Here is a 27,563-nt window from a genome sequence, read left to right as displayed (position 1 = left end):
CCATGAAAGCTTGTTGTTGATGATAATGCCTATATATTTATATGCCTTTACTTGTTCTATAGATGTAGTGTTTATTTGCAGTTCACGTATAGTTTGTTTTTTCTTTCTAAAATCTATTATAAGTTCTTTAGTTTTTGTTACATTCAGTTCTAGAAAGTTGTCGGTGCACCAGTTTGTAAACTCTTCTATCGAGCTTCGATACTGAGTTTCGTCTCCTGAAATAAGACCGACTATGGCAGTATCATCAGCGAATTTAATGAGTTTAACTGAGTCATAGATGCTTCTTATGTCATTAGTGTAAAGAGTGTATAGCACAGGAGAAAGTACACAACCTTGTGGAGCACCCGTACATAGTACTCGAGTTGACGATTTGGTGTTGTTGACTTTAACATACTGGGGCCGTTGGGTTAAAAAGTTTAGAACCCATGCTTGCAAGTAAGGGCTTACATTTAAGTTACTCAGTTTGTTTATCATTATCTTATCTTATCTTATATAATACAGACGTTACTTCAAAAAAGAAGATGATTACGTCCTACGCGTCATGCATTTAGTCATGCATATTAACCAATGACTTAAATTCTGCCAAGTCACTGGTTTTCCTGGCTAGCTCAGGCAACCCATTCCATGCTCTAATAGCACTAGGGAAGAAGGAGTATTTGTACAAATTTGTCCTAGCATATGGGACGAGGAATGTGCCTTTATCTTTGTGTCTTTCAGAGTATTTTATTAAATTTTGTTTTTGTATTTGAAGATTATGGTTCAGTGTTTTATGTATGATTGCTACTTTACTTTTGAGCCTTCTGTCCTGAAGGCTTTCTAAATTTAGTGATTTTACTAAAGGTGTGGCTAGCTCAGGCAACCCATTCCATGCTCTAATAGCACTAGGGAAGAAGGAGTATTTGTACAAATTTGTCCTAGCATATGGGACGAGGAATGTGCCTTTATCTTTGTGTCTTTCAGAGTATTTTATTAAATTTTGTTTTTGTATTTGAAGATTATGGTTCAGTGTTTTATGTATGATTGCTACTTTACTTTTGAGCCTTCTGTCCTGAAGGCTTTCTAAATTTAGTGATTTTACTAAAGGTGTTACTCTAGTCAAATGTGAATATTCGTTTGTTATGAATCTCACTGCTCTATTTTGTGTCTGTTCCAGTTTCTTAATGTTTTCTTGAGTTGAGGGGTCCCAAACGGAGGATGCATATTCTATTATTGGCCTAACCAAGGTTAAGTAACATTTTAGTTTTATGTTCTTATTTGATTTATAGAAATTTCTTTTAATAAATCCTAATGCTTTGTTTGATTTTTTTGTAGTTTCATCAATATGTGGATTCCATGATAGTTTTTCATTTATTATAACACCTAGGTATTTTGCGTTTTTAGTCTGTGATACTGGTTTGCCATGAATAAGATAAGTGGAATTAATTTGTTTTAGTTTTTTTGTTACTCTTAACAACTGACATTTTTCTGGGTGGAAAGACATGCTCCAATTTGATTCCCATTTCTGTAATTCATCTAATTCTCTTTGTAAAATATCTGTGTCTTGTGTTGTTTTTATTGTTCTATATATTATGCAATCGTCTGCAAATAATCTGACTTTTGTTCCTGAACTAATGCAATTTGGTAAATCATTTATGTAAATAAAAAATAGTAGTGGACCCAAGACTGTACCTTGAGGTACACCTGAGTTTACTGTTATCGGTGTTGATTTAGAGCCATTTATTATTACAGTTTGTTCTCTCCCTATCAGAAAGTCTTTAATCCACTGATGCAGTGGACCATTAATGCCGAAATATTTTAATTTTTTAAGCAAACTATGGTGGTGAACTTTGTCAAAAGCCTTAGAAAAATCTAGTAAGATAGCATCTATTTGTTCACTATTATCTAAACCTTTTGAAAAATCATCAATTAGTCCTATTAGTTGTGTTTCACATGATCTATATTTCCTAAAGCCATGTTGGTATGGTGTGAGGACATTATGTTTGTTTAAGTGGTTTATGATGTTGCTACATATTATGTGTTCTAGGATTTTACATGTGATGCTGGTAAGTGATACTGGTCTGTAGTTCCCTGGGTCAGATTTTTCTCCTTTTTTAAATAGGGGGGTGACATTAGCTTCTTTCCAGTCCTTTGGTACTCTGCCCTGGTTAAGTGAAGCCTGAAAGAGTATTTTGAACACTGGGGCTAGCTCATTACTTAGTTCTTTGAGTAATCTAGCTGGAATACCATCAGGTCCAGAAGCTTTATTTGGTTTGGTGTTGGCTAATAGTTTTTGAATTCCATTTTCTTGTACTACTATATCTTCTATGTTGTCTACTTGGTTCAAATTCAGTAATATGTCTTTGTCTCCTGGGGCTGAGAATGCTGATGCAAAGTATTTGTTTAGAATGTTTGCTTTAGTTTCATTATCATTATGTATTATGTTATGTTCATCTTTTAATGGCGCTACGCCTGTTGTTTCCATTTTCTTAGACTTAATGTATGACCATAGGTTTTTGTTGTTATCTTTAGATATTACATTGTTTATGTATTCACTCTGCAGCTGTCTGCTTACTTTTTGGGTTAAGTGTTTAATTTTTATATACTTTTTGTAAACTCTTTCTGCATTAGTTTCTTTAAATTTTCTATAGAGGTTTTCCTTCTGTTTACAAAGCTTCTTTAGTCTATTATTAAACCAGCATTTATTTATTTTGTTTGATGTGTATTTAGTTGGTATATGATTTTCTATTATGCTTTTAAGATGGTTTTTAATGAAATTCCAGAGGTCATCGACTGGTTGGTTAATGTCTTTTTCTAATAAGAATGTTTGTTGAAAGTTTAGTGCAGCTTGGTGTAGTTGTGTTAGGTTACATTTATTCCAGAGTAAGATTTTTCTTTTGGGTTTTGTATTGGCTACTGCTTTTATCTGACTGTGTATTTTTATGATCTCATGGTCTGATAGACCAGGGATAATTTCATAATCAACTACTAATCCAGGTCTGTTGGTTAAGAAGAGATCTAATGTGTTGTTTAATCTAGTTGGCTTTTTAATGATTTGATCTAAACTTAGGTTGTGTAAAGTTTCTATGAAAAGCTCATTTATGTCCTTAAGGTTTTGGTGTTTATCTATGGTTAGTGTTTTCCAATTTATATCAGGTAGGTTGAAATCACCCATAATCCAAAAAACTGCATTTTTATTTGTCTCTTTAAGTGTAGTAATCTGATTACATAGTTCCTGCATGTATTCTAAACTAGAATTTGGTGGTCTGTAAATGCTGCCTATTATTAGGGATGTTGAGGTGGTATTAATTTTACAAAATGTTGATTCTACATTTTTTGAGTTAGGTAAGGTAATTTCTTCTGCTATAAGAGTGTTTTTTATTGATAAAAGAACTCCTCCATGATTATCAGCCCTATCTTTTCTAAAAATTTCATAATTACTATTGAAAATTTCTGCATTATAAATTTCAGGATGCAGCCAAGTTTCTGTTCCTGCAATTATGTCTGGTTTCTCACATTCTAATAAAATTTCTAAGTCTGCTGTTTTGTTCCTAATGCTTTGAAAATTTATAACTAAGGTTTTAAGGTATTTTGGTATTACTTCTTTAGTAGAAGGCCTAAGGCATAATACACAGGTGTATTCATATGGAGACATGATGCATGGTACCATTCATCGCAGGTGTCACATTGAATGGCTTTCTGTTTCAGGGTGCATATTTTTTTGCAGATGTTGCATCTATCTTTAGATCTAGGCCCTGGATTTGACTCTACATCTCCTGCCATTAATATTAACAGTGATAGGTATTTATTTCTGCTGTGTCTGATTGAGAACTTCCATTTGTGATGGGTAGTCTTCTTTAATGTTATAGATGTGTATGTTAGGTTATTTTTGAAGTTGCATTGTTCTAAAGTGTGATGATTGATTATGACTGTTGTTTCCTTTTTAAGTTTAGTGTTGACAAAGGTAGATCTAGTTCTGTGTTCAGCTAGTGTGCATTTGGTGATTATTAGGATAAATAGCCAGAGCAATTTCATGATGACTGTTCTTGATTTTAGTTTTTAAAGGAGTCTAGTCTAAATCTAGTTTAAGGTTTACAATGCCTAAGTTAAGTCTAAATCTAAAGTGAAAGCTAGTTTACAATGACAATTAAATCAAATCAAATGGTTTATTAAATTCAAAATGTGGACCTAGACTAGATCTAGATTCTAGATCTAATTCTAGATCAATATATTTACGTGTATAACTAACTACATAGAATATTACTATTAGTTATTATTAGTAGTATTAGTAGATGATTAGTAGATCTAAAGCCTTAATTAAAGTCTAAGTCTAACACTAGACAGACTAGATCTAAAATCTAAGGATATAATAATAAATATAGACTAGATCTAGATCTAATAAATTATTATAAATTATAAGGATTAGTGAGACAAAATAGTCCTAAGCTAAGAATTGTTAATTTGAATTAATTAGTAGAAAAAATGCTGAATTAAGTTAAATATATAATTTAAAGATATTAGTTTATTAGTTAAATAGCTTTTTTAATGAATTTGGTTTGATTTAATACAACAAAACGAAAAATTTAACTCATCTCTGATTACAGTAAACAGGGAGCAGCCATCTTGCCAAGAGCGCGTAAGAAACTAATTATTAAATATTCCATTAGATGTGGCTGTATGGTATTGAAAGCTGAGGAGAAATCTACGAAGAGGACTCGTGCATATGTTTTGGGTATATCGAGATGCTTATAAAGCTGGTCCAAAAGCAATAGAATGGCATCCTCAGTTCCTCTAGCTGCTTTGTATGCAAATTGGTGAGGGTCTAGGCTGTTATTGACTTTTGCTACAAGTTGTTTAAGAATATATTTTTCAAAACATTTCATAACAATAGGTGTTAGTGCTACTGGGCGGAAATCATTTAAGCAATCTATTTTTGGTTTCTTAGGCACTGGTATGATTTCTGAAGTTTTCCAGATGTTTGGAATTACGCACGTTTGCAATGACTTGTTAAAGATATGACAGAAGATAGAAGAAATTTGCTCCGCACATAGCTTGATCAGCTTGCCACTAATTTTGTCTGGTCCACAAGCTTTTGTTACGTCTACTCTCTTAAATAACAATGTCACTTCATCCTCCGTTACAAAATTGATGTAGGGCTCTTGTTTTCCTTTGGACAGAGTGTTGAAAAGTTCTTTGTGTAGATCAACAAAATCTTCTTTGTCAAAACGAGAATAAAAATAATTTAGTTCGTTGGTGAATTTCTCATCATCAGCCACTAAAATTTGTTTTCGTTTTGAGGCGCAGCCTGTTATTTTCTTTAATCCCTCCCAGCATTGTTTTGAGTTGTTCTTTGCAAAGAAATTCTCAATTTTTTCTTTGTATGTTTTTTTCCCTTCAATTATTGCTTTTCTCAGTTTATTTTTAGCATTTATAAATTCTTCGTTGCTAGCCTTATACTTTGTTTTCTTTTCAGTAATAAGGTGTTTGATTTTTTTGGTCATCCAGGGCTTATTGTTTCCATAGACTTGTATTGTTTTTGTTGGAATTGTTAACTCCTCGCAGAATGATAGATATGAGGTAACAGTTTCTGTTAGTTCGTTTATGTCTGGACAGTTCTCAATAAAGATTTCCCAGTTAGTTTTCTCAACGCATCCTCGTAGTTTTTCTACAGCCTCTTCAGACCACATCTTGACCGTTTTTATAACTCTCTTTGTAGTTTTAAGAGTAGGTTTGTAATTTGGTATAAGATGGAGTAATACATGGTCAGATTCTCCAAGTGGGAACAAACTTTTACATTTGTAAGCCTGCTTAATGTTTACGTAGCATTTGTCGAGCGTTCTGCCCTGCCTTGTGGGGAGGGAGACATACTGGCAATAGTTTGACAGTGTGTTGTCAATATTTAGGTTGTTGAAATCTCCAGTTACGATACAAACAGAGTCCGGGTGTTTTGATTGTACATTGTGTAACACATCAAAAATTATTTCCGACGCAGTCGCTGTGTCAGCCGTCGGTGGTATGTACACAACAACAACACACACCTGGGTGAATTCTCTAGGCAAGTAGTAGGGCCTAAGTGTGACACACATAAGTTCAATGTTAGGGTCACAAATTTTATTCCTGATGTTCACATTATTGGCGTTGCAGTATTCCTACTTTCTTTCATGCTAACTAGAAATTGTTATCAATAAATAAAACAAAACATCATTTAATTCAATAATCAACAATACAGTTTTAAGGATTAGGTTCTTTTTCTTCTACAGCTGTTAACCAAATAATTTCTTGCCAGTTAAGCTTCTAAAAAGACATCCTTCAAAGGTTTATATGACCATGGATATGCTTTAACATAACTCTATAACCAAACAAAAGTTATGTTTTGTACAAGTTATGTGTCCTACCTTATAAACATTGATGTTGACTGGTGAACTAGCTTCTGGTGTAATGATATCTAAAATACCAATACAGTTAATCCGTATTCTGTGAAGGTAATGAGTGTTAGCTGATAAATTCTTAAAACAAACTAACACACCTAAGATAATTTTTTGTATTGGTAGTGTTAATAAAAAAAAATATTGCAAAAAGTTCTTTGATAGAAATTAAAATATTGATTACAAAGAAGAAAAAAGGCATAGCATATCTCTGCCATAGAGTAAAACACCAGATATTACAACAAAAGGTCTCATCTCTCACTATCTGATAGACAAAAATGATTGTGAAAGCTCATGTGCTTGAGTTATTTCATTTACGCAGACCACAGTTTGTGAATCATTGCTTAGGTGTATACTTCTCTAGAACCAGTATATAAATAATTCTTCAAGCATCCTCTTACCTATATTTGCCTGTGACAATAATACGTGAAGGATCTAAAGATCTGGCAGCAAGATTGGCTGCATGGATAGCTCTCAGAGCTGAACTCAGCTGTACTATGTATGTCCATATTAGACTCTCTGGAAGAAAACTGCTGCGTCCAGTACTGGCATCTGAAGACAAAGAAAATACTTTGATTCTGAGATGAAGGAAGAGAAAACACTTGGAACACTTGCCTAGATACATTAGTACTAAAACATTTATAATTATAATAATTAATATAATTATAATAACAATTATAAATGATTTGCTTTACTGTCATATAATACATGTAATGTAAGTTTTGCCCAAACATATTAAAATATTTAAATTCATTAAAAGTCATTAGTATTACAAAAATGATTTCCAAATTTTAAATAAAGTCAGTTCCAAAGAATAGAATAAAATGTTATTACTAAATTTCAATCACACCCACACACTGAGACCTATATATTAAATATAGAGTGTAAAATGCCAATCTAGAAAAGATTGTGCAGAAGATAAATGTTGTACCATGGATTTTGGTTAAATATTTTGTTTCCCAATCAAATTTTTTTTTCAATGATTAGGAATGGGTCTAGCTATTGTTTTCTCCAATCATTATCAAATGTTAAGAGTGTGCTGCATATTGTTTACAAGGGATAAGTCCAGGGAATTGCAGCTTAAACCTACCTTGGAACTATTTGTACCAACTACATGAATCTTACTTTTGCCATGCTCGCCCCTTGCATAATGATGGTGATGCTGATGATTGTAGCCATTCAGGTGTGGAGATGGGAAGTGCACAGACATAAGTGTTTCTGACCCTGGGTGGTAGTCATACACAAACACAATGGCTGTGCACATGCAAAAAGAGAAGAAAAAAAATTTTGTAATAAAAAAAGGACTTGAAAAAAAAAGAAGGTGAACTGATCTTACTATACCAGGGGTGGGCAAATTACAGCCCGCGGGCCACATGCGGCCCGCCAGATTGTTTTATGCGGCCCGCGGACATATACAGAAATAAGGTGTAATCAAAGGTTGATGTTGACTGACTATAATTTGTCAGCAGTAACAAGGATAGCAACTAGTAAACTAGTTCCATAGTTCTGGAACATTACGAACGATTGTAAACAGTTAAATACTTTACATTAAGTACAACTGTACATTTGGGTTTAAAGGTTGTGATGTAAAAAGACAATAGCAAATAAAAAAAAAATCTTAAAATTTGTTTCAGAAATCGATAATCGAAAAAAAAGAATGTATAATACAGTATAAATATGAATTAACAGACATTATACACAGTTAGCAAACGTATATATATATATATGTGGCCCCCCATTCCCAAAATTTTTTGAATGCGGCCCTCAATGCAAAAAGGTTGCCCACCCCTGTACTATACCATAATAATAAGCTTAATAACAAAAATAACAGATGCCTTTGTTATATTCATTTAAAGTGTCACATTTTATTATTATTAGAGCATGGTGCTCATACAATTTAGGGTTCAAAACCTAATTAGTGTCAATATTCAAGATTAGCATTTAAGGACCTTTAAAGTTTAACTTAACTTCTGGGTCTAAAAGTATTTTGACAAGTTTGGTGGTTGTGATGAGCAAATAACAACATTGGCAACAGAAACAGGAATTAATTTTTTTTTTTAATTCATAGACCTACCAGCCTTAAAGGCAACTTTGGCCCCTTATGGAAAGTGGATCAATATATATGACCATTGCAATAACAAACCAGAAGGCAAGTAAAATGAGAAATATAAGTCTTGAATGATCACTGAAATCCGGACATTAAATGTTTCCAGCTATATAGATCTCATACATTCTACTGGATGTTGTAACCCAAAAAAAATTATTCAAATTGAATTGATCAGATTCGTACTTTTACCATTTGTCAGTTGATATATTTTTGCTATAAAGATGATGGATCATTAAATTTTAATGTAATTTAAGACTTCTAAGGTTTACCTTTTGAAATATGTACTTTCAAGTGACATAGTTGAATGTAGGTTTGTTCTAATGCATTTTCTAGCAACTGTTACTAACTATATTGTTAATAAGGTAATCATCCTACCAGGGAATAACACTTACAATTATCATTAAAATTTTTGGTGGTGAAGACTTCTTTAAGTGACACAACATTTGGGTGATACAATTTCTTCCAACTCTCAATGATGGTGTTCACTTTTGTATTAGCCAGACGAAAACCTGAATCATAAAAACAAAACACTATCAAATCTTGATAAATCAAAAGTTGCATCACAAAACAAAACACTATCAAATCTTGATAAATCAAAAGTTGCATCACAAAACAATACACAATCAAATCTTGATAAATCAAAAGTTGCATCACAAAACAATACACTATCAAATCTTGATAAATCAAAAGTTGCATCACAAAACAATACACTATCAAATCTTGATAAATCAAAAGTTGCATCACAAAACAATACACTCTCAAATCTTGATAAATCTACATTCAACGACTGAATGAATGCCTCATAAATATACCAGTACTTGCTACTTTGAATAGTTTCAAATATTTACCATGTATCCTCCTGAGGCAGTAGTACAATCCATCTTTAGTGCATACAGCCTTATAGGTGGTTGATGGTAAGTTACCCAAGGAAGGCTTTGGAGCACCTGTTCTTTCCAGTGGACACAAGTTGACATACTTGTCTAACTCAGTTGGCAGTTCAACTGAAACAGGAGAAAACGTAATACTGTATATGCATTAAGATCAAATAAGATGACTGTTTGGTCATATGTAAAAAGCTAAACTGGGTTTTGAGAGTCCAGTGGATCCATTAAAAAATTGGCTTGAATGAACTTTGCAAGTGAAAGCATGTGTCTTGGGAAGAAACCATGAAAAAGAAAAAGAACACTACAACAAAGAAATGATAAACTTCAAAAAGCTTGGCAATAAAAGAAGTTGTAAAACCAGTCAGCCCTAGGATGCACAGACTGACCAATAAATGTGTCCAATAACCAAAGAAAACAAACTACAATATAATTCCTAACAGGACAAACTTCGAATTTACATCAAAACATTTAATTTCAGTATGGACTATGTTACCTAATGCAACTAATCAATCCTTTTCGTACAGACACTAATGCCTTATTAGATTAATTTACCCAAAACAATATTATTTCAGAGCAAAAAAAGGATAAAAATCACATTTTTCTTCAGTGGCACAGACTTCACAAGAGCCTACTGCCCAACAAAAAAAAAATTAAAAATAGACAGTTCATGAATTAACAATACTAAAACAAACATATCAATAACCATGTGAAGAAATAGTGTTAGAATATAAGACATTTTAAACCTTTGATAATGTTAAGAGAAATAACTAAGATGAATACACTTCTGTATTAATAGGGACAGAAATAATTAACTCGTAAACCAAAATTAATTTTTCACTTTATACTTCAATTTTTAGAAAATTTATTCAACCAATGTTTATACTATCCCTAGTATTTCTCACTGGAAGATTAGGATTTACATTTATATCATTTCAAAAAGCTATATTCAAAAGATTATATATGGGTTTGACTGACCTGATGTAGCACAAGATGGGTCAACTTGCATCATAGTTAATACATGTCGATTTAGGATATCCTGAATAGAAAACAAAACAAAACTATCAAACCAATAGTAATTATGATTTAAAATATCCTGAATAAAAAACAAAACTATCAAACCAATGGTAATTATAACTTCAGTTGGTAAAGAATATTTAAATGTTTTGAGAATATCAAATCTAAATTACCAATTTCAGCTCATCTGGTGCAAAGTACTGTACAACAGGTGACTTCATCTTGAGGTGCACTATGTGAGAGGGCATACCAGGATAGGCACAGAAGGACGGCAAGGTCTGTAATAAAAAAAAAAACTTCAGGATATTAAATAAAGAAAATCAAGTATAGATTTAAAAAAAATAAACCTTCTATATTATACAGTTTAGATGAATAGTATTCTATTATTTTTTAACTACTTTAATGAAAAACAAAAAAATATATATATTTGGAACATCTATCACTGATATATTCTTAAAACAGTTGTAAAATAAAATAATTAAAAAGCATTAGCAACAAAGAAAGAATAATATTCAAAGATAATGAAATCTCCAGTAAAACATTGGATCAATAATTTCAAACTCATTTTTTCCTCTGAACAAACACATCCATCCATCCAGGTGCACTACAGCTCATTGAGGGCTCTGGTTTGCTTCAGCACATTGTTCCATTAAGATCTCTCTTGAGATGTCTAAACACTAATTTGTTGTAGATATGCCTCTACATCAACAACCCATACAATTCATCGTATTCCTGGTCTGCCTTTTGGTTTTTGCAGGTATACAATTTTAGTTCTTCTGTACTCTGACATTCTTTCAAGGTGACCTGCCCAGCAAAGTCTGATCCTTTTTTATTTCCATCACTATATGTGGGTCTTCATACAATTGTTTATATCTCATGGTAAGAGCATGTCCGTCCACCACCTAGTTTCATCTTATATAGCAACATAGATAGTATTTTCCATTCCCAAGTATTTAGCCATTTGCTGATGTTTTTGTCAGTGTCCAGGTCTCACTTGCAAACATGGCTACTGGTATTATGGATTTGTATATCATTCCTTAACTCTTTGACTCCGGAATTACTTCGGAATTATTTTCCACTTTTGGACGGAATTAATTTTTCCGCCATTTCAGAGTGTGCTACTTTGCTTCAATATAACTTGTATAACTTTTTTATTTATTATTGGAAAATAATAAATTTGATATAGAATTAAAGAGAAATGGATGCCTTTCCATTTCTTATGTTTTCTAGTTTGTAAATCATGTTGTTTTTGTAATTTTGGGTTTTGAATATAAAAATGAAAAATGAAAAACTAACCAACTGACATTGAAAATATCCATCCAAGTGCATGTTTAAAAAAATTTATTGTTCAAATTAAATCCAAATAGCTTTTTTTCATCCATTTGTTTACAGAACACCATAGAAGAAACAGCAGTAGATGCAAAAAATAATAAACTGGAACTAATAATCCAATGTCACTACTTTAACTAAAAAGCCCATAAAAAAAGCCACACTCTTGGAACAAAACACTTTTACCCTAAAACTAGTCCAACTGTACAGCATATATATATTTATAGTATTTTCTTCTAAAGTTTTTCATGTACTTAGTATATAAATATTCCTTCTAGTTGTGATATTCATGGAAGCAGTCAATATGAATGTGTGGGTTCGACTCCCATCCAGCGCAAACATAAACCGTTCTCCCTGACCTACAGTGTTTACATACTCTGTCTTTCTTTATAGTTATAGGTCTCCATTCTCTGAAAATGGATCTTATTCTAGCAGGGGTGTTCAATTTAATCCTATGGTCAGCATAGCTATTTATTTTGCTGACAAGACTATCAACAATGTGATTGTCAATGAAAAAAAACAACATTCCATCTCAATAGATGCAGTGATGACTAAGTCTAGGTTGACAACCCAATTTCTTGGTGGAACAAATCTGAAATTGATCTGTTTTAGTGCCTAGATGATAGATCTAGAGATCTACCTCTATCTGATTAGATTTAGATCTAGATGATGTAGAGACAGCTAAACTAGTTCTAGATCTACATTGAACATTAGCTGGGGGTGGAGCTGCTTCATCAGCTGATAAACTTCATCATTACTAGACCTAGCCCTAGATCTATACATTAATTTACTAGATCTAGATCTATATAATTAGATTTATCAATATCACCATCAGATGAAACAAAATCACTGTCATCTGAATTATTATACTTCTTTATCAAAGAAATATTTAGATCTACAAAGTTTATATGGCCTTGATTGAAGCTCCATGTTAAAAAAACACGCACACAGAAAAAATAAATGTAATCTCTTTACAAACTTCATTCAAAATAAAAAACACGTTAAATGAAGGAAATTCAGGATGTTTAGCAAAGGGAAACTATTCTAGATAAAAAATTAAGCCATAAAAAACAAGAATTGGAGAAATAGAAATGAAAAAAATAAATTAGAAATAGCCGATGCCCCCAGCGTTGGTCCGACTTTTTTCCCCTTTTTTAAAATCAACGTCCTGTGCGTTGTTGCGGAGCCAAAGAGTTAAGGGGCATGGTGGCTGAGCGGTAAAGTACTTGGCTTCCAAACCAGGGGTCCCAGGTTCGAATCTTGGTGAAGACTGAGATTTTTAATTTCAGGATCTTTGGGCGTCTCTGAGTCAACCCAGCTCTAAAAGGTACCTGACATTAGTTGAGGAAAAGTAAAAGGTGGTTGGTCGTTGTGCTGGCCACATGAAACCCTCATTAGATGTAAGTCACAGAAACAGATGACCTTTACATCATCTGCCCTATAGACCACAAGGTCTGAACGGGGAACTTTATTACTTGTGTATTATTCCTAGATATTGTTTTGCTCTTAAGTAAATGGTGGGAGCTAAAGAATGCTCTGTTACCTCCTGCTATTTGATACTTTATTTCTGTCAAAAGGTCATTTTTTGAAATTTATTGTACCTTTGTCAATCCTAGATATTTGAAAGTTTGAACATTCTCAAATTTGTGGTCATGAATATTAATATTTTGTTCCTCTGACTGTCTCATCATTTGATATACTTGGTTGTACTGTCATTGACCTTAAGTCCTGCTGGTAGAGATGCTTCTTTCAGTTGTGTGAAAACTAGCAATGTCAGAGATATCTTTATCCAATAAGGCAATGTCATTAGCATAAGCAAGGTATTGTAGAGGTTTGGCTATATATTGTTTGAGCACATATATGCCAGTTAAAAATTATATTTGATTTGATGCTAGAAATAGTATCAGTGAACTCAAAACAAAACAAAAAGCTAGAAAAAAAATGAATCAACTCACCAGCTGAGGACCTTCATTTTGTGGTTTAAAATCCTCAGCATTATAAAAATAAGTGGTTCCTCCTACACTCTCCTGTCACAAGAGAAAGAAATGTTGTAAGTGTTATCCAAGTCTGGAAAGAAATAAACTACTACCAGATGAATTAGTGAATTAATACCTGCACCAGACTAGATGAAGCAGACTTGTGGGGAATGGTAGCCTGCCTGAGTTGGGTGACTGGAGAATTAAGGCGTCGAGAAGCCAGTGGAGATCCCGAAGGTGAGATGCCTGGACTGTGAATAGGACTGATGTTGGAGGTGTACACGAGACCTAAAGACAAAGAGAATCCACATTGACATAGAACCTATATTAAATAATTTATATACAAATATTAGTGGTACACCAGATAGCACTTTTTGATATCTAGCCCAAGCCAGATTCCATCCCTACAAAAAATCTCGGGTTACTGAATATTTTGCAAAACTTTTAAATAATATATATCTATGTTAAATATCTTTTCCCCTTATTGTTTTCAACTCTCTCATTGATTCATGACTTGAAGTGGATCAGCAATTAGGAACAGATACCACAGAAAATCTTGTGTCAAATATGAAATTGTGTGTGTACGAAGCCCCCAGTTGTAAAGGGCAGGTGTGGGTTGGTCTTTGTAGAATATATAAATGTATATTTAACTAATGTAAAGCTTTCAAAGGTTAAGTGGAATTTGGGTTGTATAGTGGGTAGATATATTCATCTTCATATATTTTAAAGCACAATATTTGATTTAAATTGATATATTTATAACATTATAAATGCAGTCCAAATTTGGAAAAATATCCTTGTCTTCCTAAGTAATTAATCCCTCCTCTTTCTGGATCGACTCTTGTATCTTCTAGTCAACTGTGCTGTCAGTACTGGCCGCAAGGTTGTTGGTTGTATTAAGATTTCAGTTAACAAAGTTCAGTTCTTTGTTTAATATGTAGATATTGATGATATTATATGATATGCAAACCAATTTTATCAAATGTCAATGAACAAAGCCATGGAAAATAATGAGTTCTGTTGCAGTTTTAATTGAAACATCAATGACACTATCTGACTTTTTATCACACATAAGGGAAGGGAAATGAGCTATTATAGACAAATATGTGACCACTGAGCTGTTGGTTTTCATGAACTGTTAATGCCCAACTTTTGTTTATACTGTCACCAATTAGATGTAACATAATTTTAATCTATCAAATAATGAAAAACATTCATTAATAATTCAAAGCTCCTGATAATGCATTTTAAGTTCAAGCAAAGCTTCATATTCGTCAAGAGTTGGATATATTAAAACTATGGCAACATACAAGAAACATTTTTTTGTTCAATTAATCTGAACTAAAATATCTAATTTTCCATTCTAAATAAAACTTCCCTGCTTATCAAAAGTAAAAATCTGTTTCAGATTGCATAAACAGAGTTCAAAGAATATGTCAGCAAGTGAAAGTGGCAGTGTTCAGATGAAGGACACAAACAATGACATCTTACCATTGGTTGAGCTTGTGCTGGCTGCTGTGGCCACTGACCCAGCCACAAAAAGTGGTGTAATAAAACTTGGATTATTGGATGTTGTGGCAGTGGAGCTCTGCACAGGTGGGCCAAATATTGGCCCCATGCTGGAAGTCTTTGGTGTTGTTGGCCCATTCTGCATGGTATACATTGATGTGTGGTTGCTCCCTAAACTGGTCTGGCTGCCAGAGCTGGAAACAAAAGGCCATGTTGGGGCACTGGGGTTTTGGCCAAATATTGAAGCATAGGAAGTGAAAGATGATGTGCTGGAACTGTGAGGAAGCCCAGGTGACTTTGGTTCAAAGTCGTTGGCTATGGTCTGGAGTAATAGAAACAAAATTGATAATATGTGAGTAAAATTGATAAGAACATAATGTCATAACCAACATCCTATATTTAAGTGACTTAAATTAATAGTTGGATTAACACCTTTCCAAAACCATATAGTAAGTACTTATGGTATGCAGTTTATTACCAAGAGAAACAAAGGTAAAAGGCATTTCTCAAATAGTTTAAGAAATCAAACAGAAAATATATTAAGTAAAAATTTTTTAAATACTTCGAAATTACAATCCTAACAAAATATTTCTAGCATATCCAGCTCTCTGAATCTATTGTATTGTTATAACCCTATTTGCGATGCAAAAGGGTTAACTGTGTGTGATCAGCAGACATATGTGACACAGGCCAGTAATACAGTTTAGCGTGCTATATTGAAAGGCAAGGGACAGTACTGGCATGAACTTTGCATGGTAATAGAGCCTGTGTTATGGTCATCTGATCATAAGCCGGCAGACCAGAGACACAGTGTGTAGGAAAGCGGCAGTTCAAGACCGGAGAGCGTTGAGACTGGGACTGTTAGTCAGTCATGAAGTCCTCCAGTGAAACGTACGAGTCCAGGAAGAGACAGTAGAGTTTATGAGTTTAGTACAGTGATATACAGTCTAACGTTGTAGAAGTTGATTGTGTTGCCAATTGTGTCATATTGGCTGTTTTATTTGACCCTTATTAAAGTACAAGATTATTGTAGAGCTCTTGTTGTCAGGTTCTTGATGTGTTAGATGTGCTGTGTTGTATTTAACAGTGTTTACAGAAGGCCTGCTTAGGAGAGAATGTAACAGTATTAGATAAGATAAGATAGATCATGCGGAACTATGGAGACTTACTTTATTGTGTAGTGGGCCTACTGCGAGATTCAATGCAGCAAAATCATCTGGCATTTGGTCCATCGCAGATGTTGAGGCATACTGCTTACCTGAAATTGGATGGGGTGCCCCCATACTGCTCCTCGGACGGGCAGGTACTCCTACCCTCTAGGAAAAAAATGGCTCATTTTAGTTTTACCTATGCTTTTCTTTATTTCCAATAGAAAAGAGTTATGTTCTTCATTTGTACAGGTTTATGGTCAAGCAGTTAGAATGATCATATAGCTGATCTACTCAGTAGTAAAATACAAACAGAAAAAAAGTGAAACAATATCATTTTTTTTAAAAAGTGTGAGTTGTTTTTTTGGTTTGTAAGATAACTGTCATGGCTGTCAGGGGCAGGTATGGCGAGAGTGATTATGTTATTTCTTTGTACTATTTAAGTATGAAAGAGTTATATCCCTTTGTTTATTTCTCCTCTTTTCTCTCCCCCCCCCCCCCCCAGGCATGAATGTGAACAGTATACACGTGATGTTTTTGAATGGTAGTTTTTCCGCTGGTTGATAGAGTGGATTGGTAGTTCGTTAGTTGTATTATGTTCCTGGACTGGTGTTTTGTGTATTTAATATTTACTGAGGTTGATATCATTTTTTGTGCTCAATCAGATACTATCAGATACTATTAAAGTATTAAAGTATTATTTGTGTTATTCATATATATTTGGAGTCGGAGTTTGTTTGTGATAATTATTCGTATTTAAGTAACCCCCTAACGAGCCTAACGAGCCAAGTCGAGAAACACACCAACCAAGTCCAGCCAAGCATAAGTGAACCCTGACAATGGCAAGATGTTCAATTTGTAATAATAAGTGCTGAAACTTTCAGAGCATAATAGTTTAAACTTAAACATTAGATTTAGTATCATGGATAATAGACTCACAAACTACAAATAATAACAAATTTAGTTGCTTTGATTTACAGTACTGAAACATCCACATAAAGTGACATATAATAAGTACAATTTTAACAAAACTGACCTACCATAGTTTGTAATTTTCATGTCAATTGTTAAAACTGAGTCCTAGCTAGAAAATGTTCACTTACAATAGAATGATACTGTCATTTTTTTTAGAAGAAGAGAAAAAAGGCCATGAATTATTGAATCCATTACATTGGTGAATAGATATGCCAGGATGTTAGACTTTAGACTCAGGCAACTTCTCAAGATCAAAGATAAAATTCAAATTTGATAAAATAATGCATGCAAATTTATTTTTTTCATTTTTTACAAAAGATTTCATAGAAATTTGTTTTAATTTCTTTTTAAAGGTCTATAGATCTAATTAAAACTTACAAATGGTGGAAAGTCTTGAATTCCCATTGCATTGAATGTGGCACTAAAATACTGATCGCCATTAGAGCCCATCTGATCTCTTGGTAGACCTGTAGGTAAAGTCGCTGGTTTATAATTTAAAAAAAAAATGATTTTTAAATAGGTTATTTAAAAATTTAAAGCTGGTATCCTTTAAAATGACTTAAAATTGTACACGTTGACAACTTTTAAACAATTTATCAAAGGCACAATTTAATAAGGATCTAAAATATTTAGCAGACGACTAAGTAAAAAAATAACTTTTGTAGTGAGTATTGTCAGCGTTATTACAAAGTGGAACTTAAAAAAAACACAAATTTAACTATTGAAATTTAATCTATGCCTCTTTTGTTAAATTCCAAAGTCCACTAAGCAAAAAAAAAAAAAAAAAAAAAAAAACATATCTCTATATATAATTCTCTTTGTGGCCCAACTATGCGGGACATCGCGAAAAAGTGATGGAAATATAACGCTTTTATTTCTGAAGGTTTGACTAGAGTTACCCCGCGTAGTTTCGCGGAGACAGAGAGCGAGGCTCAGAAAAAAAAAGGGGGGGGGGAGAAGAACAAGTAATTTTTCTCTTAATACATTCTATATTTGACTAGATTTATGTGTGTATTTTTTACACAAGTCAATATCTGGTATCATTAAAATAGTTGCATGTTTTTTCTGTAGCTTTGTTTTGATTTTGCCCTTTCATATCCTAACCATAGCCACAGCTTCACATATATTTCATGGAGTCGACAGGCCTTTCAATGTAGTTGAAACTCCTGCATCAGGTTATTGTTTATTTTTATCAGTCGCATATTTCTGGAAAAATGTCATGAACGAAACTGTTGCTCTCAAACTTCACAAAATGGCTGTGAGCTTTGTTTGCGAACATTGGGATAACTATGGTGACACCCTGCCCATTGTTCTTACTCACGGAAGCAGTCATACACTCTGCCTGACAATACGCTACCTACATGAATACTTCCAGCAAATAGCGGCGTATGCTACGCAACAGCTCGACTAGTTATAAACTAATAAACTATGCCAGTTGTTCTTAAAACTTTGTTTTATGAACACTAAGAATCTTCTAAAGGGCATTTTATGTAAAATTTAAAAATGTAATCAAGTGTACAAAACCTGATTGCTTACATTTAAAATAACACTTGTACAACTTATATTTTACATGACATTGTTGGAATTTTGTTTAAAGCACTAAGGGTAACTTAGTTTTATTGAACACAAGGTGTTAGATCCTCACAACATTTTGTTGATGCCCACATAAAGCTGACATTAGATTAGGGTGCTGTTTCCTAGCCCAATGTCAAATCTGCAAACAGGGAGCTCAAAGTCAATGCCTAGGCATTTAATGGTTTAGGGACAATTGAAAAAATTGGTTGTATAGATTGTCTAGCTTTTAGAAGAGCATGAAATTCAGTTCTAGTACTTTTGTTCCAGCAAAGCTTTAACTAAAGCTAGTTTGAAACATTGAATTGTACCAGATCTAGCCATTAATCTCATCAACTGAACATTTCATTCAATCTTACAATAGTTCTTTGTCTATTTTGGGATTCCTCTGTATTATTCTTTTTAATGATACATTTTAAAAACACAAAATCTATATCATGAATTAAACAGTGACGATTTTAGCATTATAATGCTTACGATTTAGGAACTTTTTGAAAAATAGAACTGGCTGCAAGGCCAAGTGATAAAATCAAACCCAACCCGCTCCCATTGCCCCCCCCCCCCTCAGGCTAGGGCATTATAATTTTCATATTCTAAAGAACATTCTAAACATGTATACAACCATAAAAAGTATGTTAATTAAAATCTATTTAGAAAGAAAAATTGTGTCCTAATGTGAATACAAAATGATGATTATGAGGGTGATATAAATAATAACTGTCACACTCCAGTGTGTAAACTAAGGGAGATTGGACTGGTCACAAGTGTGTATAATCTCATGCTGGCAGAGCACAGTTGACTGACCAGTGGAAGGTCAACTGTATGTAATATCAGGTCACACTACAAAAGCACAGGGGAAAAAAGTGCAGGACAAAAGATTCTCCCAGAAAAGAAGTTATTTATTTGAATATATGCACAAATGTAGTTCACTGTAAAAGTTGATAGAGAGTACAAAATGAATGTTCTTGATACATTGATATTTAAGAAGGCTGGAGTTGCTAACCGTGAGAGTTGGAGAAGAAACTTAGTTGATAACTAGATTATATACGGTTGGTTAGTCTTTGATCCAAGCATTCACTAACAGATGTTTGTGCCACATAATTGATGTTAGGGGGCCGAACAAAATTTCTAATAATAGTTTGTGCAAACACTGATAGAGCAGGAAATCAAAAAACGCTATTGTGGTCTGACTGGGCATACATTGTGAAAAACAACAGAAAATATTGCAAGATAGGCCCTGGACTGGAACCCACAGGGGAAGAGAAATGAAAGAAGACCAAATTAAACATGAAGAAGATTGGTAGACCAAGAAGCAAAGGAGACAGACATAGACCCAACTGAGGGGGGGTCTGATGGTGAAGTGCTGTTGCAGCCCTATGCAAAACTGGGAGTCAAGAGGACTAATTTTAAGTCTTTGATCATCATTATTATTGTTTTGGTATCTACACTTTCTATTTGTTTCATGCTTGAGTTTGAAGAAATGCAACTCAAGTAAATGACATCTAAAACTGTGTCACTTTATTGTGTCTTAGTAGTGATGAACTTTATCAATGGCACCTCAGAATATGCATATATACATGTCAGCTGATTGTGGAGAAAATATAACACTGCTCACCCTTCAAACACAATCATGAAAATAACATTTCTCTAGTACAAATAATGTTCTACTCTTGTACTAAATTTAAGTGAACTAAGAGATGCCGTGTATTTAACTCTTTCAGTGTAACTTTCTGGTGAGTGCAAAGTTTCTTTGACATGTACTGAATCTCAGCTTCATAACAAAACTTATTTTCATCAACACTTTGTTTTATTTATTACTTTTTTGTAGCCAATTCATGTTCTTTTCAAATAAAATATTAATGTTAGATTATGTAAAGAAATAAAAGTTATGTCAATTTTAGTAACTCTAACCCCTTCACATCTTTGCTCATCCTAGATAAGTCAATTTTTCTCTGTCAAAACAAAACGCACCTTATATAAGCAACTTATCTACATTGAAACAATTTACAGATATTTTACATTAATAAAACAAAACTAGAAACCCAAGTCTTGAATTCTATTGAGGTTTGGATGATGAGCTTACAAATGATTAGTTATTAAGTATTATTAATAATTTAATATTGTGTTACGAAATCCAGTAACTTTTATACTAGAATTAATAACACATTAAGGCAACTTTTTTTTTAGGCTGTAACTTTTTTATATTTTTGTTTTCATCTGATCTATTGGTCATATTTTATCTAAAGTATGTTTTTTTTTTATCATACTGAATATTAAATTGAAAATATAAGCACCAGTTGAACTAATTGGGATTTGAAGACTGTTTTACGTTCTTGTTGCTTTTTTTTTTAAAGAAGACCTTTACTTTCTCTCAAATATTTCTTTCTAAAGATGAGGTTAATTTCACTTTCAAGAGCATATATATTAAGCTGTAATTGTAAAAATTACATAAAAATCTATAATTTAAGAGCCCTGTCTGACTGATTCACTTGGGATGAACGAAAAAATATGAACATTTAACCTGTTATTACTTACCTAGTGCTTAAAACAACTAAACACCTTTCCTGATCAAAACAGCAGTGGTTAATTTTCCAGAAAAAAAAATTTTTTTTTTTCACAGTTTCGTTCCAGTATCTTTTTATGATGCCAAAATTGTAATGTTCAATAGCAAAAACAATTCTGCTTCCTTTTCGTTCCAATTTTTTTGTTTAATTTTAAACATTTTCTCTTTTAATTTTTAACCATGTAGATCTTTACTTTAGAAAACAGTTGAAATAAACAAAAAGCAATTAATAAAGCTAATTTGATATTTTCTTTTTTTTTTTTTTGAAGTTGAAGTCTTTAGTATTTTTAAAGCATCAATTTTATTATAACTGGATTGTGCTTATATCGAAAAACAGGGTGGTCTCTAGAAAAGCGGAAAATTTGTCAAACAGCTATTTATTTTTACAAAGGATAACTTTTAACAACTTGTTCACATCGACAATTCTGAAGCTCTGTTAATCAAGCTCCAAGCCAGTAAACCATGACATTTAAAGTCTGGAATTTTGGAACTTGTTTTTCATGATCTTATCTGTACCTCAAATTCTCCGCCTTCTAGTGACCACCCTGTGTATTAAAGATAAAAAACTAATAATTAATAAACTAATTCTCAAAATGAATATTAGGGCCTAATAATCTTTTTTTTTAAAGTATTTTTTTTAAATTTACTTCATTGGGGGGAGGGAGAATTATTTTATCCTTCAAAAATGTGAAATTTCACCCAGTTATTCCTTAACATATGCCTATTTAAGGGGTATTATCACATTAGTATCTAGAATTAGAATTTTTAAATATTTGAATTATAAATAAATCGATTTTAATACTTGAATCAAAACTCTTGCAGTTTTTAGCATTTGGGTTTTGCTGGGGTTGAGAAACATAGTCCTTGAAGGACTATTGAGCACGACAAGGCCTAAAATTGTTTTACATATTTGGGTTGTTCCTTCAGAATTTAACATTATTACATCCCAGCCCAAACCTTCTGAAGGACGGTGGGCAAGCTTCAAAGCTGGGACCATCGAAATGACAGTCCAAAGGGTCTAACACTATGTGTGAAGTAAACATAACTGGAGGGAGAGAAAAGTGATACTAGACTAAACAGGCCACAAGAAGTTGTGTGCACTAGAATTCACTGGATAAAGTATGTTAGGCAAGTGCCTAAATGCGGGCTGTTTCACTGGAAGTGAAGAAAAAAAAGAGGGGGGTTCTGACCAGAATACTATACCATGGAAGTGTGGTACAAAGCGCAGGATGCAATTTAAGAAAGGTGATTCAGACATTTTATTTTAATTTGAAAAAAAAAAGGGGGGTTGTATACCGGTAAAAATAAACAATTATAATTACCCCAGGAAAAATTGACATACTTAGTCGTGTTTAATGCTAGTTACATTTAATAATATTTTGTTTTAAATTTTTAATGAGAATGGCCTACAGACTATTTTTTAAAAATATATCTGTAAATAGATCTATTGATGACATTATATTTATAGCCATCATTTCTGTCTTATTTCTTAGATATATAAAAAAAAATATAGTGTATCACTGTATAACAAAGATTATTACCTTCTGTGGATTGAACTGTTCCAGTCCCATTTCTAAAAGTACTTGAACTGCTGGAATTAATATTCTGTTGCATTTTATCAGCAACAATATCAACACTGAAGACAATGTGTAATGGACTTAACAATATTAATCTTTTACAATTCTTGTTTTTTTTTAATTTATGGTTGATTTCTATTCTAGAAAGATTCTATTTATCTAGGTTTCAGTTAAATAAATAGATCTATGATATTTTTTATGTCTTATTTGTGAAATCTTGGAAAATAAATTTCAAGTCTTGTAGAATATAAACAAAAAGGATAATTTTAAAAGGCTACATGGTCATTGTCATTATGTTTCAAATACATTTGAATTTGTAAAGTCTTTTTCAGATAACGAAAACGCCTAAGACATGAGATTGCAATCTTAAATTCTAATCATTTTATTCCAAACATTCTGTAATAATGAGAACGTGTATATTTTATCAATTAAACGGTAAAACCAAATGTAGGTTACGCTATCTGCTATCACTTTGTGAGCCTTCTAGATCTACTATTGTAGAGCAAGTAGTGCAGTTGTACACGAAATCATATGTTTCCATAGCAAATCCAAAGAAAACAATATGTTCATGAGGCTGATCAAATCTTTGTTTTCAAAGCTGTAATTTATAACATAGCCAACTGTGCACAAACCAAAAACACCGTTGTTGATTTATAAAGGTTACGAGGGGCACAGTCTAATCGCTTAGTAACTGTTCGTTGCACTACTCTAAGCGTTGTGTGTAGTTGTAGATCATCATCATATCATCTCCTTTCTCGCTTTACGCCGTGTTAAATGCATACGAAGAGAAGCTGGAATAGTCATAGAGGTCTGGATGGTTACTCTAGATCTCGAAACAAATGAGTCGAGTTGAGAATTCACATGAACTAGATCTGGATAATTCTCTTGTAGAATGTAGGCCTACTTGTAGTCTAGTTGTACCGTTGTAGATCTGAGTCTAACCTAACTCACAACTGTAAAAGTGTAACTTGTATTAGTGACTTAGTCAAAGTAATTACAATAACTACTCTACTAACATGGGGAGCATACTGAGTTTATTAGTTATTTTCGAAAAGCCATAAAATTTTAAAGATTCGATAGCTCAAGTTTTTGTAAATATAGCAGGTAATTCCAATGATTCAATAAAAAAAATCTGTCCAGATGGTGGGGTAGAAATAAAAACAAACACGGAATCCCATTTTCTGTTTTGAACAAGTCCTCTGCTACACAAATCTAAACGAGGTCACTGCGCATGTCTATGCAAAAAGGTATGATGGGATCTGTTAGGTCGAAACTATACCATGTTTGCTTATTTAGCAGATTTATTTTATTCGTTTAACTTATATATGCAATATGCTGCTATTGGATCTATTATTATCATAAAACTTTTGCAACCGAATAACAGTTTTAGAAAAATCAACATTGAAACAATGGGTTGAACATTTACTATAAGCTAATAATGTAACCAGGATGGTACATCTAATCTGGCGGTGTTTACATCACGTGACATGTGACCTAATTTTCACGGACTAGTCCACTCAAAGGGTCAAAAAAGGTCAATCTGAGGGTAAATGAATCTAAACATAAAACAGATAACAGTATCAATTATATATATATAACAATATATATATATATATAAATACACACATATACAACTTTTTATTTTTTAAATAGTAGAAGTAAAAGAAGCTCTTTTTTTTTCACTGTAAATAATATGGGTACTACAAGGTTTAGGAAGATATTAAACGTTATTTAATCATGTTCCATGATTAAATCAGTATTACAATTTATATAAAACAGTATTTTCCAGACTTTTTCATTAAGGCTTAACGGAACACTTTCAACCTTTCCTGTTTGGAGTTTATGGTTGAGATATTTTTGTATTTAAAAGAAAGATCGAGCTCCATCAGTTGTTACACTTGCCATCATGTTCCAAGCATACCCGACACAGTTCTTCAAAGCATTGAATAAATACTTACCTGAGATTATGTCCTAGATTATTAAGTGTATCTTCGTTTACATGGAACTTTTATAATGAGACAGTTTCAATAATTCGTGTAGGTATTCTTTTTAATATATTTGAATTTGTATATGTATATACTTTGAGCATACCAGATTTCTGTAGGAGTCCCTGGCCGCATAAAACACTCCGGCGGGCCGCGGGCTGTAATTTGCCCACCCGTGCTCTATAAAGATCAACTCAGGTGCCATTTGGCCCTCACTGGCATAAAGGAAAGTAGCTGACAGATGCTGGCCCCTGAAAGAGACAGTTGGAGAGATTTCACAAAGGCATGGAGTAGCCTACATTTGATACCCATTGAGAAGACAGGCGCAGAAGACGAAAAGAAAACTAACATAGACCGCCGGCGGACAACAGCTTTGTCTGCACGAGATGCGGAAAAATATGCAGGTCGCAAATGGGTTTGCTTAGTCATGTGAAAACACTGCACTCATCCTTAATCTTCGGAATCGAAGACATATCCATAACTATTATGTGGAGACAATTGTGAAAAGTGATGCGCTATTTCTTAAACTGATCGAGAGAGAATGGCCGTTCTCTCTACGTTCATTTTGTGTGTGTGTTGGCTGGTGTGTGAGTAGTGTGCATGCTTGTGGTCGGGGGTACAGTGTCGGCAAAGTTCGGGTCTTGTTATCCTTATGATTGACAGGGCAAAGTATTTGGAGTGTAAGGGGTGTTGCTGTAGATCAGTGGCCTTCAACCTTTTTTGGCCTACCACCCCCTTTTCGTATATTTTCCTTTCAATCCGCCAGTAAGAAAAACACTTATAAAAAAGCGTGAGAAGGCAAATTTGAACAACGTGTCATTTATTTATTAACTTTTATGCTGTAAATAAATTTTATCGCCAAAGGCGATCTTCTTTGGCAAGCTTAGAGGACGGCGTTACAGAGGTTCCCCCCTCCCCCCCCCCCTCTCAAGATCTATAAAGTTAACCCAGGCGCCATTTCGCCTTCAATGGCATAGAGGAAAGTACCTGGCAGCAGATGGCTTCTGAGAGAGAAGTTGGAGAGCTCTCACAAAAGCTGCGGGACTATCAGTTGAGACTCAAAAACCATTATTGAAGACAGGCGCCAAAAGACGGAAAGAAAACTTAAATAGACGGCCAGCGGACACAGGCTTTGTCTGCACGAAATTCGGGAAAATATGCAGGTCGCAACTGGGTTTGCGTAGTTATGTGAAACACTGCACTCAGCCTTAATCTTCGGATCGAAAGCATTGCCATAATTATCATCATACAAAAATTGTCAAATAATTTGCAGCGATTACATACAAAAACTAATCTCATTGTCATGATTTTCTTTCAAATCCTAAGAATAGTTCCTTTTTAAATTACTGAATATTAGAGCCTACTTTTTTTTTTAGGTTTAATTATAAATTTAGTTTTATTTTTAATATAAACATTATTATTGCTTAATTCAGTACAAAACGAAATTAAGCTTATGGGAACCTTAATTTTTGTGCCTCCTGCAGTCTGACAATGTTAGAAATGTCAAGTTTTAAATGAGCCAAAGCAAGGCTACATCTAGGTTCACCATGTATGTTGATGGACAAGCTAACGAATAATTCCATTTCCGACCACAGTTTTAGAATTGTACTGAAACCTTTAAGTGCAGCCATATCTCTGTTGTGCCTCCTATTTCAACATTCTTTTTACATTTTGTAACTCTATTTTTTCCTGCAACTCTATTTGAACATCAGTCACAGATGCTTAATAATTGTCATTTATATATATTTTTTTAAAATTTGAATTCTAGAAGCGAATCGTCATTTCTTCAAAGAGAATTGGTATGTGAATTGCATAGATATCGATGTCCTTAAGCAGTAATTCATTTTTCAACAAACAAGTTATGTGAGACTGTAAAACCCTTTAAAATAGATTAAATACCGGTATCTCGATACAAGAGAAAATGATATCATCAATGAAAGTCAATTTCTTTCCCTTGCAGTCGGAGCTTGGTTTCATTCGTGTTAGATGCCGACCATGTCAAACTGTTGTTTTTTATAGACTGCTTGAAGTCATCGCCAGCCGTTGAATCTTCCAGTTTCTCAAAAATAAAAAATAATTAAAAATTCCAAAATTGTATTTAAGAGCTTAGCAAAACGAGCAATAACAACTCCCATTTCGAAATCCGATTACAATAAGAGTTGAACATGTTGCTTATCATTTGTTTCACAAAACTGTTGAAAGACGAGCTGATTTTCGGCATGGATTTGTATTTGATTTACAATTGTTTAGGAAATAGCGGGCTACAATTTAAACAAGATATTGCCTGTGTATCCTAACTCACAAGGTGAATAGATCTGTTCTTTAGTCTATATTACTTATGAAGCTATTGTAGCGTTCAACCACTGATGGTTCCCAATATGGCGTCACAAGTTACATAACTCGACAATTTGGGAAATAATATTTCATCAAAAACTCAAAAGTCTTTTTGTGCTACAGATAAGTTTGGAACTATTTGAATGTAGTTTTGGTGCCCCCGTTGAAGACCACTGTAGTGTAGATAAA

The 27,563-nt window shown here is 33.3% G+C and overlaps 1 protein-coding gene across 1 annotated transcript in view; it reads right to left on the bottom strand.

Annotated features, from left to right (window-relative positions):
* Positions 1-24,485, bottom strand: part of LOC106053620 (PAN2-PAN3 deadenylation complex subunit PAN3-like) — a 40,956-nt gene extending 16,471 nt beyond the window's left edge. Inside the window, exons 1-13 of the mRNA XM_056037155.1 lie at positions 23,020-24,485; positions 17,722-17,810; positions 16,390-16,536; positions 15,203-15,542; positions 13,848-13,999; positions 13,691-13,762; positions 10,580-10,684; positions 10,368-10,428; positions 9,357-9,509; positions 8,901-9,017; positions 7,527-7,655; positions 6,803-6,953; positions 6,372-6,450 (exon numbers count right to left, since the gene is read on the bottom strand). Of these exons, the coding sequence (XP_055893130.1) occupies positions 6,372-6,450; positions 6,803-6,953; positions 7,527-7,655; positions 8,901-9,017; positions 9,357-9,509; positions 10,368-10,428; positions 10,580-10,684; positions 13,691-13,762; positions 13,848-13,999; positions 15,203-15,542; positions 16,390-16,536; positions 17,722-17,810; positions 23,020-23,092 (1,668 nt within the window). The 5' untranslated portion in view covers positions 23,093-24,485. The remainder of the gene's footprint in view (positions 1-6,371; positions 6,451-6,802; positions 6,954-7,526; positions 7,656-8,900; positions 9,018-9,356; positions 9,510-10,367; positions 10,429-10,579; positions 10,685-13,690; positions 13,763-13,847; positions 14,000-15,202; positions 15,543-16,389; positions 16,537-17,721; positions 17,811-23,019) is intronic.
* Between the last annotated feature and the right edge of the window lie 3,078 nt (positions 24,486-27,563).

This window comes from Biomphalaria glabrata, chromosome 8 (genome assembly GCF_947242115.1).
Source record: "Biomphalaria glabrata chromosome 8, xgBioGlab47.1, whole genome shotgun sequence".
NCBI lineage: Eukaryota > Metazoa > Mollusca > Gastropoda > Planorbidae > Biomphalaria > Biomphalaria glabrata.
The sequence above is the reverse complement of the archived record's forward strand: the minus strand, read 5'-3'. Positions and strand labels throughout refer to the sequence as shown.